The 20419-nt window shown below is 33.0% G+C and overlaps 1 protein-coding gene across 5 annotated transcripts in view; it reads right to left on the reverse strand.

Moving 5' to 3' along the window:
• The window catches only part of TLK1 (tousled like kinase 1), a 125973-nt gene that overhangs the window by 51170 nt on the left and 54384 nt on the right, over nucleotides 1-20419 (reverse strand). For 3 of the 5 annotated variants that reach the window (XM_072961141.1, XM_072961142.1, XM_072961145.1), the window contains 4 exons: nucleotides 6055-6130; nucleotides 3268-3314; nucleotides 1560-1655; nucleotides 103-192 (listed from right to left, as the gene is read on the reverse strand). In XM_072961141.1, the coding sequence (XP_072817242.1) occupies nucleotides 103-192; nucleotides 1560-1655; nucleotides 3268-3314; nucleotides 6055-6130 (309 nt within the window). Of the gene's footprint in view, nucleotides 1-102; nucleotides 193-1559; nucleotides 1656-3267; nucleotides 3315-6054; nucleotides 6131-12053; nucleotides 12256-16725; nucleotides 16864-20419 lie in introns of those variants that run through there. The other 2 variants (XM_072961143.1, XM_072961144.1) reach the window with 2 other exon arrangements.

The raw sequence follows: 20419 nt of genomic DNA on the forward strand, positions 1-20419 counted from the left end.
TATGACTACATCTAAAACAAAGAGAAGACATCTTATTTGTGATTACAAAGTTGGTCACTGGTTTCTTATAAGTCATACAAAGAAATTTTAATTACTACTTACCTGAGTAATTTTAAAGGATAACTGCTTTGGTTGTAAAACAGGGTGGTCCCCAAAAGCTAATGCAGTAGGAGAAGGGCTATTCGGTCGAACCTTAATAAAATATTAAAAGTTTTACATTAGCAAGGGAAAAAAAACAGGCTTCTACCTCACAACAACTAAACATTTCTTAAATTTTTATCAGGAAATTAAATAAATTGAAATAGAACTGACTTTTTAAAACTTCTAATCACCATTTATTCAATAAGCATTCATTGAGTAAATGAATTAAAATAGAACTGACTTTTTAAAACTTACTAATCACCATTTATTCAATAAGCATTCACCTCCTTCACATCAGGCCCAGTGAAAGAAATAACCAGCCATATATTTCCCACCCTTGAGGGCCATAAAAGAAAATTAAATGTTAAATAAAATAAGGCCAAATATATCATTTTAAAACAAAAATATTAAAAACAGATTATGAGGTTCAAAAGTAAAACTAAAAGGACTTAATACAGAACTCTTTTAGTACTAGGGACAACAATGCACGCCCATATATAGTACAATATCAATTCACTGACAAGTGTCATGGTTTATCTACGCACTAGTTTTAAAATACATTCATTGAAAGCAGCAGGTTATATTCTGTACCAATGCTATCACTACAACTCAAAGTTATTGTTGTATCTTATGCTTTACTTGGTATATAACAATATGATGTGCCCCAAGGTACGAAATGAGTAAGACATAAAAAAGCATATGTCTATAGACAGGACTAGGAGGGGACACTGGAAGTAAAAACAGGGTACTTGAATAAATAAGAGATACTCTGAATTTTTAAAGTCTTTAATTCATCTTTAAATTACTGAAAGCCAACATTGTTTTATGGTTAGACAATGAACTTTCACATAATGAAAGTAAAAATATAAAGTGAAATCCAAAATCCAACACAAAATAATTTGTATAAAAGAACTAGATCTTAAAAAGCTAGAAACAAACCAAAAAGTATTTATGAAATTTTTAGGTCCAAGATCCTTCTCCTATACCAAACTAAACTATCTGAGGCTGATGGCTGCCTATTCTTTTCTCAAGGATCCCCAAAAGGAATTATGCTATCATTTCAGTGGTAAGAAATTTAACTGATAAGAATGTTAGACATTAGAAATCAGTAACTGAATATGGACTGATACAAAGGATTCATTTTAGTCCACAGACTCAACAGCATTCTTTTACAGAAAACATTAACTTCTTGGATATAATTAACTTGGTAAATCTTTAAGTTAAGAATCTCACTTTCTGAAATAAAGTTCTAATAGCATCAAATCATTAAAAAAAGATTCAACTCACCTTACAGAATAATTTTTTTAAAAGATAAACACTAATATATAAAAAGTCCCCAATAAAGACAACAAATTATAAAAGTTATTCATTCAATATACATAACATCTGAGACATAAGACTACACATGTAAAACTTACAGATGAGGAAGGAGTGGAATGTGAATGTGAATTCTGAGGAGAACGGATTGCAGGAGGTATACCTCTTACTGGACTGGAGCCATTCCCACCTTGGTACTGAGGGAAAAAGAAAATATCTCTATTTATTAACAGAGTTTTAGACAGATGCTATTTTAGACACAGCATTATGAATAAATTTAAACATATCTTATCATTATTATTGTGGCAGACTCAAAGACAAATTCCCCTAAGGCAAAGAATGTATTTCATTTTTCTTCCAAATTTTAGAACAGTTCCCTTATAAATGTTTGTTAAACCAGCATGATCCCTAATCCCAAAAAACTTTAACATGTTTACATGTAGGTGTTAGTGAATATAATCAACCATCTTAAAACAGAACTGTCATTCTCAAGATCTGTTAAATACCCAAATGTTCATAGCACTACATAAAAGAACTATATGGACCAAGTCCCCTTCCTTTTAAACAGCACAAAATCTAATAAAAATCAATCCTTTTTTACATGCATGACATGCATTACAGTGCATGACATAGCTGCATACGAAGAGAAGCCATCTAATCTGTTTCACAGCTTTCTCATTTCTCATGTTTTCTGAACAAAGAATGGGAGGAGAAACCAATTTACTGCTGATGGCTTCCTCTCAGGGAATCAGGTATGAACAAGAGATGGGGACTTTCTAATGTGCTCATTTTAAAAAACTTCCTGCAACATAGGGACTCTGACTAAATTGTTTTATCTGTAGTGCCTAGCATAATGCTCAACACATAGTAGGCATTCAAGACACGTGAGATTTATCTGAACTGATTCTACTTTTGGTCAAGATTTTTAAATGATATTGACACTGAAGGACTGACCTCAACTAATGAGCATTAGGTGTATCTTATAGTCAGCAACTGTTTTACCTTATATTCTGTAAACCCAAGAAAGAAACACAAAGGAGAATAAAAAAAAACATTCTGGAAATGTAGGCCTTTCCCTAATCAGCAAATTCTGCTCTCTCAAGTAAATACAAATATTTGTTGTTTTAATAATCACTTTAATATTTTGTAATTTAAAACTGGTAGTTAGAAATGTTTCTGTGTAGAAGCAAGGAAACATTCCAAATTGGATAAGAATTTGAATTTACCACTGTTTATTATTTTCAGGGACTCTTTTAGATTCCCATCTCTGTCATTATTTATATTGGAGATTTTACATTCACATTTATATGTTATATTTATATACTTATGTATATTTATATTTACATATGGAGATATACTATTATATATGGAGATATACTATTATATCTCCATCCACAGGGCTCAACTATCGCTGTTTTACAATAAAGCCTATACTGACAGCAGAAAGAATTCTGAAGTAGAGGCTGCTAGACTTGAAGTTCTACTCTTTGCTCTTCCATTTGGAATTTGCCTTTGGGTAGGCTACTTTACATCTCTGGTTTCCTCATCTGTAAAACAGGAATACTAATACCTATTTTGCCTATCTCCTTGGCTGTTGTAAGCAAATATGTTAGAGTGTACTTTGAAAATTATGATGTGTCATGTCAAAGTAAACATAAATATTAATGTTCTTAGGAAGACAAGACATCACACAGTACTGAAGTTCTGCTTTAATCAAGTAGATAATCAAAAGTTGTCCTTATGCTTCAAACAAATTATCGTCCATAGCAAAATTATAATAAGAACTGAAGATATTCATCAAAAACTTACTTCAAAATAGTCACTAATTTTGTGGCCACGTCCCCCAATACTTTTTCCTAAAATATAAAATGGAAAAAATTTATAGATTTAAAGTCAGTCATAACTATCTATGATATACGACATCAGAAAGAAAATGTGCCAAATTTAACTTCCCTAATTAAAAGAATATGATGCTTGAGTTGGGTAGTGATGGGCATCAAAGGAATATTAAGTAAGAGTCCTTAGAGGGTCAGATGCCAACTTCAGAAATCCAAAAATCAAATGATGTATCAATAGATACAGGTCAATTTTTTAAGGTCCCAATAACGGGAGATCAAACAAATCACATTAAAGGATCTGCTTTAAAAACTACATTATTTATATTGCTCAATGGCTACTAATTTCATAAAAGCAAAGCAATGAATTAAAAAAAGAAAAGACAAGTGGCAGCTGCATAACTGACAAACCAATTCATGCCTGTAAATAATAATAAAGCTTGGTCAACACAAACACAACGACAATAACATGCTTTAATATGAACGCTATTTGGTAAAATGTTTTAATTTTCTAAAAGGTATTTCCAAATTAAAAGATTTTTAAAAATAAACTAGATTTCAAATATTGTTCTTACATGATCATATTGATAAAGTGATCCATATTATTACAGATCACAGTTCTTTAATTAGAAGTTTTGCTCTAAAATGGACTTTTCATCAGTTTTATGAATACTGAATTAAAAAGTTGCTAAGAAATACAACTTTTTTGGATGGGAGGCATCCATCCTTCATTGGAATTATACTGAATACACAATTTCTTCAAGTTTCAAAAGAAAAACTAATGATATCACAAAGTCAAAATCTTTGGATAATACAAGCATACACATTTATTACCAATTCAATACATTCATTGATTTTATTCAACAAGATCTCTTGAGTGGTAACTACGTGCTAGGCACGACTGAGATGAACAAAAGATATATTTAGAAGTTCAGCAACCTTAAATTCTTTTTTGGGACAAGACAGGGGGAAATCTTTAAAAAATTAAGAAGTAATCATGACTATAAATACTACCTAGAAATTTTGAACAACAGTTTTATATAGATTTATTCTGAGGTCAGAGAGGACTATAAAGGTTTTATATTTCCCTTCAACCTGTAACTTTCCTGCAGATTCTGAAGAGGTGCTATCTTTTAATGAAGACAGAGACCTTTTCTGGTTGCCTACCCAGAAGCTATTTCCCCAATTCTTTTCCCCTAATTAAATCCAAATTTTGTTGTTAGCATTCCCTCCTCTATATAGCACATGTAACTTCAGGGCATTCTGACCCCTATCTGGCCCCCATTCCTAGTTCCCCTTCTCTCCTGATCAAAAATCCAATTTTGTTCAGGTATCTTGCCTTGTCCACAAGGCATATATATTTCTAAGGGAAACTTAACTGTGTTTTCAATTTCAGAGATGGGCCTAATTTTAAAGGCAATAATACCTCTCCTAGACATAACTGGTTTTGGAATGGACGTATGACCCAATTCAGGCCAAGAAGATGACAGGAGAGGTTTGCTATGGACTTGAAGAAGCTTACTTCAAAGGAAGAGGGAAAAGAAAACAACAACAAAAACAAAGCACACGCACAGAAAGCCAGCCTCTCTCTAAAGCAAATATGAGAAGTACGTGCGGAAAGTGAAATGAGTAAATGTAATCAGAACTGGCCACCATCTTAACTAAAAACATAAGAGAAAAGTAGACAGTGCTGTGGACGGCAGACCACAAAGAAAAAATGTGGCTTCTTATAGACACAGGTTCAATCAACCAACCCAGAATTCCCAGCCTATTTTGGGACCTACTTTTAAGTGAGTTTTAAAATTTGAAGATGGAACTATCATAACCAATAACTAAATCAATCTCCAAGTCCAATAACCACAACTTGGGGAAACTACACCAAAATCCAAAAGGACCTCAGGGCAGACTGAGATACAAAGTACCATACACTCAAAGAAAAGTGGCAGAGTGACTCAACTCCCTCTTTCCATAAAGACAGTTGCTGCCAATATGTTACAGTGCCACATGTGAAAACTAGTAAGCCATGGATCATGGCCTTAGACTCTGTGGCTAAGAGTGGCTCCAAAACACATAATATATGTATAAAATCATCATGACATACAATTTAAGAGCCCAATTTATTGTATTTAATTTTGAGCAGCCAAATTAAATGACAATACTATTTTGTCTACTACAAGAAGTTTTGTAGTCTAATGAAAGTAATATTCTTACCTTATAACACAAAATGTAGGTGTGCAAAAAAGGATGAAGAACAGGTATGGAAAGAAAAAGACGGTGCTTTAACGAAGTATCTCTATCATTTTTATATAGTCTTCTTTAAACAAAAGGGATGAATAAGTTTGGGTACTTGTTTCACAGCAAGATCTAAAGTTCTTACTCAAAACCAAGAAGTCATTTCAATACCATAATTCATATAAAAAGAGAAAAATGAAAGGTGATAAAGGTAATGCTTGCCAGGTCTAGACGTGACACTTGTCTATTCTCAAATTTAAAAAATTAGGGAAATGTCAAAAAGCCTAACAACAGTAACCACAAACTACCTACCTACCTGTGATACAAAAAGATTCCAATTTCACATTATCATTATTTCTTATACAAAATACATTCCTATACTATTATTAATGCAGAAACTACATGGTATCTATAGAAATCACAAAACCATGAAATTATTTTTTTACAATTAAATTATTAATTGATTCAAAATCAGAGTATCTAATTGTAAATGCCTCTTTGGCTCTGAGGAAGAGTTTGCTTCACTTACCCTGACTACTTTCATTCTGGTTTTCTGCTTTTCTCTTTCTTCCTCTGGATGATTCTGATTGTTTCTTCTCTGGTGTCTACAGAAAGCAAGTTAACAGAACTTTATAGTTGTAACAGACAAAATTATTACAATCAGCATAAAAGTCTTTTTTATTTTTGAAATAAAAATTTTTGTTCAATAGTGTTTATGCAATGTAAATGTGTAATTATTTCCATAAAATTTACTTAAGCTAAAATTTCCATTGTGTAAACTTTTAAAATTTGAAGTGTAAATTTTGTATACATTACTTGAAATTTATATTTACAAAATTTGACTTGAGGTAGATGAAAAAAATCTGAGAGTAATCAACCTTCCAAAGACGCTCTTCAAATTCTTAATTGGCTAGGGCAAAAAAAATCCCACAAAATAACAACAAAACACATATGTTTTTCCTATTAGTTTTCTACTCTTCATATGTATTTAGTTTATAAGAGTAAATAAAACCTGGATGAGAAAAAAAGCACAGAACACAAACTTTGATCTATATATAATCCCTAATAAAAAGGACCATTCACCTAAATGCCTAAAAATGATTATCCAACAACCATCATAGCAAATTTGTAGATTATGCCCTAAATCAGAGGTCTGCAAATTACAGCCAGTTGGCCAAATTTGGCTGGCCACCTTTTTTTGTAGAGTACATAATCCAAGCATAACTTTTATATTTTAAAATGACTGAAACATATAAAAACCAAAATAATATTTTGTGATACGAAAATTATAAGAAATTCAAATTTCAGTATCCATAAATAAGGTTTTATTGGAATTCAGCCACACTTACTCATTTATGTATTATCTATAGTTGCTCTTACACTACAAAAGCAGAGTTGAGTAGTTTGAGTAGTTCTAACAGAAACAGTGTGGTCCATAAACCTAAAATATCTGGCCCTTTACGGAAAAACTTTGCAGACCCCTGTCCTCAGTGATGGCTTATTCTCAAATTACAGGTTTGCTCTTTTAACTGATAGAAAGTATTTTCATCAAGCTAAACAAATAAGTAATTTCTATGGAGTCTGACAGAATGTTGTGCTTAGTAAAAAATTAAAACCAAGAGGAAACGTGCACAAGTCAATGGTACAGGGCCCTCAAACACTAGAAGCTTGGCATATACATCTGGTGCCAGAACAAAGAAAATCTGAATGAATGAAACATTGAGGCAACTTAAAATAAATCTCTAAAGGCAATGTAGTCCACCAATGAGGAAAGAACTTAATCTATATTTTGATGTCTCTGAGTAGTTCTATGATTAAATAGCATGAATGACAATATACAACCTAACTCATACTGAGCATCTAAGGTTTCTCTAAGTATTATCTTAGGCATTTTAAGTTTTATCACTGCCATTTGTCGACAAGATAACAGATACAAAGAGGTTTAAGTAAATCTTACTAATTTCTGAATTCTTTCAAGACAGAAGTTATATCTTCTCCCCACTTACCCTTCCACCTCCACGCCAAGCATATAGTTATTACTTGATAAATACATGAAGATTAAATAACTGACTGAAGGTAACCAGGATTCAAATCAAACTCAATTCTGTACATTTCCAAGGCCTAAATGCTCTTTTTATTCTCTATATGTCATGATTATATGTCCTACATCACAAAGTAACTAAATTAATCAACTATACAAAAATATTTCAAATTTTCATTAAGTTTATAAATAAAATTCATTATATCCAATAAATCACCTATGTGTTTTCACATCACAAGCCTGAGATCTTAAAAAAATCCATCCTAACTAGCAATCTATTCAGGAGGTATACTGACATACTAGCAATTTAGGGTAAACAGTTCACTGGTTTAATTTCATTGTCAAAATTACCAAACTCAAATTTAAACAATAACCAATCTTCTGTTTTCTTTGGAATAAAAATACCACCAAATTAAAAATTCTAAGTTAACAGTTTTATAAAGAACACTAAAACCTATTAAAACAAAGGAGGATTCCCAAATAACAATTTATTCATATACTTCCCAATTTAATCTACATAAAAATATAATTTAAGGTCAAGGAAATATGTTTCTTCAGAACAGAAAACAGAACATTATGGTTTAATATTATATACAAGCATGGCACAACCCCATTTGATTTCCATCTTAAATCCTGACTAGCTACTTTTGAATAAACAAAAAAGTCACACAGAATAATAAAATTCTGAAAGTTATATTGGAAACATTGTCTTTCTAGAAAACTAATGAATATATAATGTTGTAAATGGCTCTGTGTCATTTTCTAAAGTATATTCCAGGGAACACAGGTCAGCGAGAGACTGAGAGGCTACATTTTAAATGGAAGGATACTAGGGTGGTTCAACTGAGGGTGAACAAAGTTAGATTTATTCACCACAAAGCTTCTAAGAACCATTAAAATGCTAACCCTTATTGGCTATCTCCAAAAGGGGGATGGGAGGATGGAAAGATACAGTATACGTAGGAATTCTCAAATTTATTTGGGATAATATTCATTAAATACTTTACTGGATATAGACGTCAAGATATTTAAGGTCTTTTTTTTGTGTGTGTGAGACATATAGGTTACTTAGTGAAAAACTTTTTCTCCAAGGAAAAATTTCCCTAAATTTAAAATTTTCTGGAATGGGGAAATGGGACCGTCTTTTGGGGAAAGTGTCACTTTGCTTAAAACAAACAAACTCTCAAATGCATAACATTTATAGCAAAGAAAAAAAGGCAAGAGGTTTCCCTCTTTTAAACCAGAGAAGAATCTGAGGAAGGAGGATGAAAAGAAAAAGGATGATGAATGGAAAAAAAGGATGACAGGATTAAACAATTTTAAGACTAATCTAATACTAATGTGGGTAACAAGTTAGAAATAGTAAATATAAAACTGAAAAGCTGAACAAAGCAAAAGATAAGAAAGGGAAAGCTAGATATACCTAAATTAGCCTAAGAAAGTAAATGTAGGCAATACAAACACATCATTTTGCCTTCCCACAAACTTTAATCTTATTTTACCCATGTCTTGGTATGACTACCTGGTGCTGACCTTTGACCTCATTCTCACCTCAAAGAATTTAGGGTTGTTCTGTCAGCCCTAATGGACCATAATTTCCTAAAAAACAATTACCGTGGGTCTCTGAAAATACAGACTAAGAATACAACTCTGGGTCCACTATTTACTACAACCTTCAGCATGTTACTTAACCCAAAGCTCAATTTTTTCATCAACTTTAAATGTGATAATATAGACATAAAAGGACTGTGGGGATTAAATGAGACACATACCAGAAACATACTAGTATAGCATCTGGAACAGAGTGTATATTCTATATCAGTAAGCACCCAATTAATTATCTAAACTGAACGGCTATCCTTCTATTACTCCAAATATCAGTGTACTTTTCTGTTTTAAAACTTCAATCATATTAAGTGATTAGCAGCTTCTGCCCTAATAGTTTACAAATAACTTGTGTGGCTTGTAAAATCCTTGTTAAGGTCCCATTCAACTCTGATCTCTACAAGCCACAGAACTTGCAGTCTAGGCCCAAAGTATTACATCACTAACCCTCAGGCAAATGTGCTTTAAAGTTTTCTCCTTTTGAATTCAAATAATCTGAGTAACACCTATGTTGGAAAAAACCAAAAACTTTCAATGAAGCCTACTGCTGCCAATTTTCCTGAGTCATCCTTTGTATACTGGCCTTATTTGGAGATTTAAGAACTTACCGATTGAGGACAGGCAAAAAGTCACCAAGTATTTAATCTCTAAAATGGTTCATCACTGAGGAAAAATTCAGAATATCTGCGATTTTCAAATTGTACCCCAGAGACATCTTAAGGGAGAGGAGGTTGTACCTCAAAAGTTACTGAAGGGAAGGAAGGCGCAGGTGGCTGAGCTAAGGTTCTAGCCACCAGAGACACATCCTAACCCACCTCTACCTCTATCTCTGCAAACACAGTATCTCTTATTTTAATATCAAGATTCTATATTAAATTTACTTCAAAGAAAGAACTCGATGGCCTTAAAAAGGTTTGAAAAACCACTGATGCTGACCAATGATTCCCTAGAAAATCTAAGGGACATCACCCAGGCCACCTTTGGATGGAGAGACTGGTGTTCTTTAAACCAATTTAGCTTTATAATGCTAATTTGTAATCATATCAAAACCTGAATGGTTATTCTGGCATTTAAATGTTTCAAGATATTATGTGAATTTACACAGTATTTTCCAGTAGTCAAAAGTAAGTCCAAAAGACAAAGATAAATCTAAAGGACTCAAGTGACAGTGACATATATATAACTAATGCTCCAATTTCACTTGGAATTTAAGTCAATGATTATTAAACAAGGTTTTCGTATCTAATCATGTGGGTTCTTCATTTATCTTACAATAAAAATAAATGTGTCTTTCTTCAATGCAAATAAGACCAAATATAAGAAAATAAGAATCTAAGCACTGTCACAAAATGAGGGAGAGAAATTAATATGGACTGTTCCATGAAAACATATAACCACCTCTATAAATCTCTGATGAGAGAGATACTTTAGATTATTGGCATAAGTGCATTATAGAAAATTGTAACAGTATGTGAAAAAATACCATTATACCACCAAAGAGGAGGGAGTGGATATGAAAGCTTATTCTTTAACTCTACCTTAGGTAGAGTCCATCAACCCTGATTGAAGAACAGGTAACAAAAAAGTCAGATAGCATCACCTGTAATACAATTACTACAGTTAACAGACATAGCTATATTTAATTTCTTTCTGTTAAATGAGAAAATACTTTAAAATAGAAAAGTTAGTCTAATATTAAATAATACCTGTAACAAAATATTCAATCCTCAAACTTGTCAGAATAAATTTCTTCTGACTGATTCATTTAGCTAAAGACTGGTTTCAAAAATGCAACTCACTGGCTATCAAAGATTCATATAGTTACTTGGGTATGAAATTCAAGATCACCATATTTTGAACAAACGGCACAATAAATCTTTTTGCCTGTAGCTGGTAATAACAATGTTCAATTTTTATCCACGTTTCCAGGCAAAATTTGCTGAACTAGATGTGAGACAGGAAAATGAGGGAGAAATCTTTGTTACTTAATGGCACATATCAAAACAGCACTGAACTAAAAATCTGGAGCGTTATAAAAATAACCAATGTAAAATACAGTAGGTGTTCTATTCAAGAATATGAAATGTACACAATACCATTTCTTATAAATTATTGCTATAAAAATTAGGCTACAATTAATGCACTATAAGAAACCTGAAATTCTGTAGTAAAAATTTTCTTGCTGCTTTGTATCCAATTTACATTCATATAAAACCTATCATAAAATAAGCATATCCTAATTCTAAGATGATCTTGAGCTGGCATGACCTGAAATTCAGTTTGTCTCCACCTAAGAGTCAGACTTTAATACCCAGAACAATTATCTGTAAATGTTTGCTTGAATCTTTGACACCTAAAAAAAGATCTGTTATTACTGCTGATTTCAATACTTAGTATAAAAAGTTTATGTGTGCAACACTTTTATCCTATCACCAAATAAGAGCATTTTCTTGCTGTTCCGAGTAAATCCAATCAACATATCAGCAATTTTGAGTGTAGCCTATTTTCTACGATATTGCATTTATTGTTCAGTAATACATAATATCAAAGATGGTGGAGAGCCAAAAAGATGAAACTGGATAACTCTCAAAACGTATGCTGCCTTACAAGTAAAAGTGTGCCAGCTCACAACATTTTAAAAAGCCTTGAGGATTTTTACTCCCTCTACAACCACATTAGCACCTGAAAGAAATATGATACTAAATCAATCTTAGTTTCCATTTTTAAAAACTACCTTGCCATCCTCACAATTGTACTTATTCTTAAGCTCCTCCTATCACCAGGACACATTTTAATTTACACTCATGTAAGCTGAAAAGGTGCATACTAAGTCCTCAATATTGATAAAGTGCAATTTTGTTTGTCATTTTCTTATAACTTACATAACTATATCTTGGCATTTTCCTTCTCTGGTTTTCCCTCTGACTTAAGGCTTTATTTTTAAAAGGTATAAACAATAAAACTGGAAAAAAGCTGGACTTCCTCCTTTGTTCATATTAGTTTATAAGTAAAGTTTTCAAATCATACAATCAGAATAAAACAGCCATACAGAGCAACTGCTGTGGGGGGAAAATGCAAATTTTCAAGATAATTTAGTCTGGAAATGTTGGCATCTTGAGAGTAACTATAACAGTAAAATTTAGAAAGTGATTTCACAATTCTTCTCCCATTGTGACACTCATGATGAAGTAACATGATCCTGTATAATATCCCTATAGACACTAGTTTAACATGAATCCCTAGGTCCTTATATGAAGACATAAAAATTATGTCTTTGGGATAGACATTTTTAAGTGTAAATGCTGTGCCACAGAATACACATATTTAAAATTTTAAAGATACTGCAAAATTGTACTATCAAAGGCGAGATCAATCTGTATGCACATGACACCATATAAGAATGCCCACCAATCCTTTAAGATGTGTCTATTCGATGTGTTTAAAAAAAAAAGTGTTATTTCATTTTACTGTTTTCTCTACAGCAATATTGCATTTATAGCCAAAAAAAAGTGGTTTGTTTCATTTCTTAAAAGAAACTGTCCTATTATTTATCTATCAGCACTGATTCTCAATGTTGGCTACACATCATAATCACCTACAAAGCTTTTATTTAAAGCTCATGCTGGCACCCCTAGTCGAAATCCAAACAAACCAAAGGAATCTTTATTTTTAAAAAGCTCCAAAAGTGATGCTGTTGTATCATCAGAATTAGCAATAGTCAATCTAATATATATCACGTATTTCTTGCACACTTCATTTTAGAGAATCTCTAAAATTAAGTTATTCTTTAAATAGTCTTCCATTAAGAATTACAGACCAAAATTGTGCCATATAGCAGAAAATTCATTAGGACTTGATAAGTCTAATGGGTTGTCATGGTTACTCAGTTGTTTTCGAAAATGAGAATTAATTTTGAAGAAAATTAGTAAAATAGTCACTGTTCTGCTGACATAAAAATACATCTAATATTAAAAAAAACTCTAATATAGTATAGGCATACCTCATTTTATGGAGCTTTGCTTTACTGTATTTTGCAGATACTGCACTTATTACAAACTGAAGGTTTGTGGCAACCATCACCTAGCAAGTCTTTTGGCACTTTTCCAAATGGTCTTTGATATTACTGTAATTGTGTTGGGGCACCACAAACTGTGCTCGTACGACAGTGAACTTCATCAGCAAATGTATGTGTTCTGACTTACTCCACCAACCAGCCATTCTCTCCCTCTCCTTAGTCCTCCCTATCCCCTGAGACACAACAGTATTGAAAGTAGACCACTTAATAATCCGACAATGGCCTCTAAGTGTTCAAGTGAAAAGATGTATTGCAAAAAGCTAAAAATGATTAAGCTTAGTGAGGAAGGCATGTCGAAAGCCAAGACAGACTAAATGCTAGGCCTCTGTGCCAAACAGCCAGGTTGTGAACTGTAAAGAAAAAGTTCTTGAAGGAAATGAAAAGTGCTACTACAATGAACACAGAAATGAAAAGAAAGTGAAACAGCCTCATTGCTAATCTGGAGATTTTTTTTTTAGTGGTCTGGACAAAAGATCAAACCAGCCACAACATTCCCTTTAGGCAAAGCCTGATCCAGAGCAAGGCCTTAAGTCTCTTCAATTCTGTGAAGGCTGAGAGAGGTGAGGAAATTTCAGAAGAAAAGTCTGAAGCTAGCAGAGGTTTAAGGAAAGAAGTCAATAAAAGTGCAAGACAAAGCAACAAGTGCTGATAAAGAAGCTGAGCAAGTTCTCTGGAAAATCTAACTAAGATAATGGATGATGGTGGCTACACTAAACAGTGAATTTTCAGTGTAGATGAAACAACCTTCTACTGGAAAAAGATGCCATCTAGGACTTTCACAGCTAAAGAGGAGAAGTCAACGTCTGCCTTCAAAGCTTTAAAGGACAGGCTGACTCCCTTTTTAAGGGTTAATGCAACTGGTGATTTGAAGTTGAAGCCAATGCTCATTTACCATACCCAAAATCCTACAGCCCTTAAGAATTTATACTAAGTCTACTCTGTCTGTGCTCTATGAATGGAACAACAAAACCTGATGATAGTACATCTTTTACAACATGGTTTACTGAATATTTTAAGCCCAGTGTTGAGTCCTATTGCTCAGGAAAAAAGATTCATTTCAAAATATTACTGCTCATTGAGAAGATTAACATTTTCATGTCTGCTAACACCCATTCTGCAGCCCATAGATCAAAGAGTAATTTCAACTTTCAAGTTTTATTATTTAAGAAATACATTTCTTAAGGCTATAGCTGCCATAGATAGTAAATGGAAAACCTTCAGGAAAGGATTCACCATTCTAGATGCCATTAAGAACATTTGTGATTCATGGGAAGAAGTTAAAATATCAATATTAACAAGAGTGTCAAAGAAGTTGATTCCAACCTTCAATGATGACTTTGGGGTTCAAGACTTAGGTGGAAGAAGTAACTGCAGGTGTGGTGAAAATAACAAGACAACTAAAATTAGAAGTGGAGCCTGAAGATGAGACTGTATTGCTGCAATCTCATGATAAAACTCTGACAGATGAGGAGTTGCTTCTTACGAATGAGCAAAGTAGTTTCCTGAGATAGAATCTCCTGGTGAAGATGCTATGAAGACTGTTGAAATGACAACAAAGGATTCAGAATATTACATAAACTTAGTTGATAAAACAACAGCAAGGTTTGAGAGGACTGACTCCAATTCTGAAAGAAGCTCTACTCTGGGTAAATGCTACCAAACAGCACTGCATGGTACAGAGAATTCATTCATGAAAGTTACGAGTCAATTAATGTGTAAACTTCATTGTTGTTCTATTTTAAGAAACTGCCACAATCTCCCTAACCTTAAGCAACCATCACCCTGATCAGTCAGCAGCCATCAACATCAAAGCAACAAGACCTTCTACCTTATAGCACAGGAAACTGTTTTCAATATCTTGTAATGGCCTATAATGAAAAAGAATCTGAAAAGGAATATACATATATATATAAATGCATCACCATGCTGTACACCAGAAGTTAACACATTTGTAAATCGACTATAATTCAATTTTTAAAAAGCCAAAAAAACCCTCCACTATGGTGTAAAAAGGTTACAACTTGCTGAAGGCCCAGATGATGGTTAGCATTTTTTAGCAATACTATTGCTACAAAATACTATTTAATTAAGTACGTACATTGTTTTTTCAGATATAATGCTATTGCACACTTAACAGACTACACTATAGTTTAAACATAACTTTTATATGCACTAGGAAACCAAAAAATTCATGTGGTTTACTTTACTGTGATACTCACTTTACTGCAGTGGTCTGGAACTGAACCTGCAGTATCTCCAAGGTATGCCTGTACAAGACACTGAAACCAAATTTCTCTGGAATGTCAATTTGTACTGAATGCCCTTAAATCTAAAAGCAATACTTATCAGAAAAAAATCTGTGAAGTACTGTTAGTCCAGGCATATCCTGGACTAGGAAATTCGATGATTCCTATACATCATTTTATTCCACCATCTTAGCCGAGATCTACTATGAATCACCTTAAATCTAAATATTTCCAAAAAAGAAACCACTTTTTTCAAAAGACTAACTTGGGTCATTTGTCTAACTAATAAGTTATACACTATCTTAGTTACTCAGAGATAGAACAAAAATTAAGGGCATCACTTTGAAATAAAACACACATTGGAATTAGAATTCTGACTGCTCAGAAAGAGAAAGACAAATGTCATATTAAATTGTTCATACGTAGAATCTAAAATATGACACAAATGAAACTATGAAACAAAAACAGACTCAGACAAAGAAAACAAACTTATGGTTTACCAAAGGGGAAAGGGGTGACAGGGATAAATCCGGAGTCTGGGAGTAGCAGATACAAACTACTATACCTAAAACAGATAAGCAACACATTTCTACTATATAGCACAGGAAACTATATTTAATATCCTGTAATAAACCATAATGGAAAAGAATATGAAAAAGAACATATATATAGATATATAACACATATATAACAATCACTTTGCTGCACACTAGAAACTAACATTATAAATCAATACTTCAATAAAGAATAAAATGTTTTATCAAAGAATTTTGATGGTTAAATTACTATCTTTGGGCAAATTAATGTCTCTGGGCTTCCGTTTTCATACTTAGAAAAGTGAACCTTATAGAGTATTAATCTAGCTCCAGAGGTAACACACTAAAACTTTATTTTCTCTCCTTCATTAATGTTGTGATTCTCAACCAGAGGAGATTTGCCTCCACCTCCAAAGGATATTTGGTAATTTCCGGAGACATTTTTGGTTGGGGGGCAGCAGTGGGCTACAGATGCCTAATGTATTAGGCAAAGATGCTGCTAAGCATCCTATGTTCCAGGGAACAACTCCCTACCCATCCCAAGAATTATCTGACCCCAAATGTCAATAATGTTAAGGTTGAGAAATCTTGCTTTGATGAATACATAAGAATCATATGCAGCTGACACAAAAACTACCTATATATTATGCTACAACTAAAGTACACTGTTAAGTGTATTCATTCAACAAATACTTACTGAGCATCTACTATGGTAAAGTACTATACCAGGTTCCACTTCAATGTATGTCTTCATTCTTAAAATGACTGGGCATTTTTCTCTTCCTATCTTGTCTTCATCAATCAGCTTAGAACTTTCTTGCTCTTGCTAAATATACTTTAAAAAAGGGAAACATTTAATAGCTGTGTGTTTGCTGGCTAAATAAATGGCTTACAGAATCAGTATTTCAAGATTTATTGATTTATAAGAAATCAAAAGATTATCTAGTCAGAGTAGATCAGGGTTACCAAGAAGGGAGCCTGGGTGCTTTTATTTTGAAAAGGTGATTCTGACAGACAGTCCTCTACCTTTATGGAAACAGAAGCACAGGGCCAGTCAGTATCAGACCCTTATGTGGTTTTTTCCTTCCAGGAGATTATGTACACACATACTCAACCAGGAAAGACCCATTTCCTTAGCTGTGAACCCTATCATATAATGTATTACAGGATTAGACGTTCTATAACTTCTATCTGAATATACCTCCTATAAGAGCAAGTCCTTTAATGTTTAGTGGTAGAATTAAAAACAGTTTTCTCTTTTTAAATAAAAGGAAAATTTACAAAGTAATTCCTGGTATTTCACAGGAACTGTCATTTGTTAAGTATGAGTATTAGTCTTAGTAGGGAGAGAAAAGACAAACATGCCCCTACTGAGAAAATGTCCTTATTAGTGCTAAAAAATACACCATTCTGCATATACACAAAGTACTATCCTTCAAAATAACATTGTTACTGTACATTGTATATAGCAACACTGTTATCCATAGTGTCTGAGTAAAACAACAGACAATAATACTTGGTAAGGTTTAGGGTTTGGCCCACCTAACACAGTAAGAATAAGTGAGAAAATATTGCCAGAAGGAAGATAAGTAAAGGAAAAGACAGAGGAACTAATCAGGTAGAACGCCACAAAGATCACTTATCAGGCTAAAACATTTCTGAAAATAATGTAGGCTACAGGATACAAAGACTATTTCTTCAAAGTGACGAGGCACTAAACTGGGTATCTAACAATCTTGAGAAGCTAAACAGATTTAAACAATAAAGTAAAAAACAAGGTAATTCATTCAGGTGGGACTAGGCATAAAAATGTAACTTTCATTAACACTTAATGATATATCACTAAATTAATTTTTCAAGTTCTCAGACTAACACACTAAAGAAAAGATCTGTCCACAATATAACAAATATATATATAAGTAAAATGAATTATTTTTAAAAAAGTAACCAAAAACCTGAAATTTAAGGCCAGTATTACCTTTATTTTCAAGTAGAATCATAACTTCCAATCAATCTAGAGTATCTCAATGTTCATTGAGGCAATATTATAGCTAAGCTTTAACAGGGGAAAAAGAAATATGATAAAGTAGAGATGGATATGTATGTAAAAACAAGAGAAAAACAGAAAATGCTCTCTTAATCCAGCCAACTCAATAAAATCAGAGACTTCCTATTTGATCAATTTATATACGTTTATGTATAATTTTAAAAATCAAAACAGAATTTTTACATTTTAAAAACCCACTAAAGAACTCCATAAATAATATCACTTGTTCTAGAAATGAAAATAGTACCCCCCCACCAAAAAGCCAGGTCTAAGGTAGTTTTATTTCTAATTCTCCAGTGTTATTTTAATATTTCTACTTCCTCCAAAATATGAAACTAAGAAACACACACAACATGGGCCCTTTAAAAATTATTTTTTAAAAAAGAACAGAACAAAGCATTAATGCTTCAAAGTGTCTTCAACACCATAACTTCAACTCAAATAAAGAGAAGAAAAAAATCTGATTTAAAATCAAGACTACTTCTAGAAACTAAATTCAAATGAGAAAGCTAATCAGATCCTCCTTCATAAAATGGCCTTCACTGACCAATGTCTTAATAAATTAAGGCAATCATGGCACCATATCTATATTATATTTCTTTTTCATTACAATCATTACAATCCTGAAAGTGCATCTCTAAGTTTAACTGTCTCGATGTAACAACTGTCCCAGATTATCTCTATCTATAACTTAAAATTCTGACTCCTAAATAACTCAAAAATTACAAACACACTTGTATCAAAAATAAACAGTAATTCAGAATCGGTAGACAGAGGGTTAAAGAACTGACAACTACCCAGAAGGAAGGGGAAAGAAACTTCAGTTCTAGAAAGAGACAGAATATATTTTAATTATATTTTAATTAATATTTAGTATATTGTTCAACTCTGATTCAGATTATATACAAGCATTATAAAAGATGAATATTAAAAATTAAATTGAGGTAAAATAGAATAATTTGACATATGTCTGCTTTACAAGCATATTACTGTATGGAAGGATGCATATAAATAGATTTAAATACAATTCAATGATATTTATATTCAGCCCTATATTCGTTCACAAATATGCCAATGTCAGTAAGAAACAAAGCAGAAAAATATATTCTAGGACATCTAAAAGGAAAGGTAGAGAGGAGGAATGGTTATAGTATTAATATTGATTTTAAATTCCAAATGAGCTACAAGATACATAATTTATCTCACCATCTTGGGGTAAGATATGGTGGGGACAGCAACTGTATAGGATTTAGGGCAAGTGGAGAAGGTCTTTACGTTTAGAGAGAGAAGGGTCTTGCAAAAAGAACTGCAAATAGGTGGATCAAGGCAAGTTCTAAAACTTCAGAAACACTGATAGAAAGAAACAAGGGCTCCTTGTCTCATCTTCATAAAATAATCTGGACTTTCAGCCAGTAGACAGGGCACAAAGACCATGTTTCTAACTCCTTCAGGTATTCTGAAACATTTAAATAAGATGAGTGATCCCTCTTGCCCTGTAAACTCCTCCTAAACATTATTATTCTCCTCACACCCACAACCCACTCATGATACTTTCCTTCAGCTGATAACCTCTATCTTCACTGTGAAGTAAGAGAAAGATTATCAGGTATGGAAGTTCATCTCTTGGAGGAAAGGATGTTCCTAGTCAGTCCTGTCCACAACTAACCCTGTCCACCCACGTCTGGATCTCACCATTCATACCGCCCCCAGGAAAAGGTGTTTAGTTTTTATTCTATCTTCTTCCCCCCAGCACTTGTCCCATCACAGCTCTGCTATGACCTTTCCGCAGCACACGCTACATCAAGTCAAGCCTGTTAGAATAGACTCTAGATACTGCCTCCTATCCTTTACAGTCAAGCTGTTGCCAAGGGTAGTCAATATCTGCTCACTTTCCAATCATTTCTTAATCAAGTATCATCTGGCATCTTGCTCCCATTGGTCTACTAAAACTAAGCCTGTGTGACAAATTCTTAGTCACTTTTTTAGTCATTATCCTAATTAATTTTTGTAACAGTTAATTCTATCATTATTTTCCTCCTCCTCTTTTCTTTCTCCTTTTATCTACCTCCTTACCAGGCTACTACTCTTTATGCACAACACCCATTTTGCTTGCTCAGATCTCCCAGCATTACACACGCTGTCACGATGAGTTCATCTGTAAAAGCAGTTTTTAAACTTCTGGGTTCCAGGACCCCTCTACAAATTCTTAGAAACTGTTGGACTCCAAAGAGATTTTATTTATGTGGGTCATAACTATTGATATTTACCATTTAAAATTTTCAAAACTAAAGAAGTTTAAAAACACCAGAATATGCAATCCATAAATCATTAGAGTAATGCTGTT

This window comes from Vicugna pacos, chromosome 5 (genome assembly GCF_048564905.1).
Source record: "Vicugna pacos chromosome 5, VicPac4, whole genome shotgun sequence".
Taxonomy (NCBI): Eukaryota; Metazoa; Chordata; class Mammalia; order Artiodactyla; family Camelidae; genus Vicugna; species Vicugna pacos.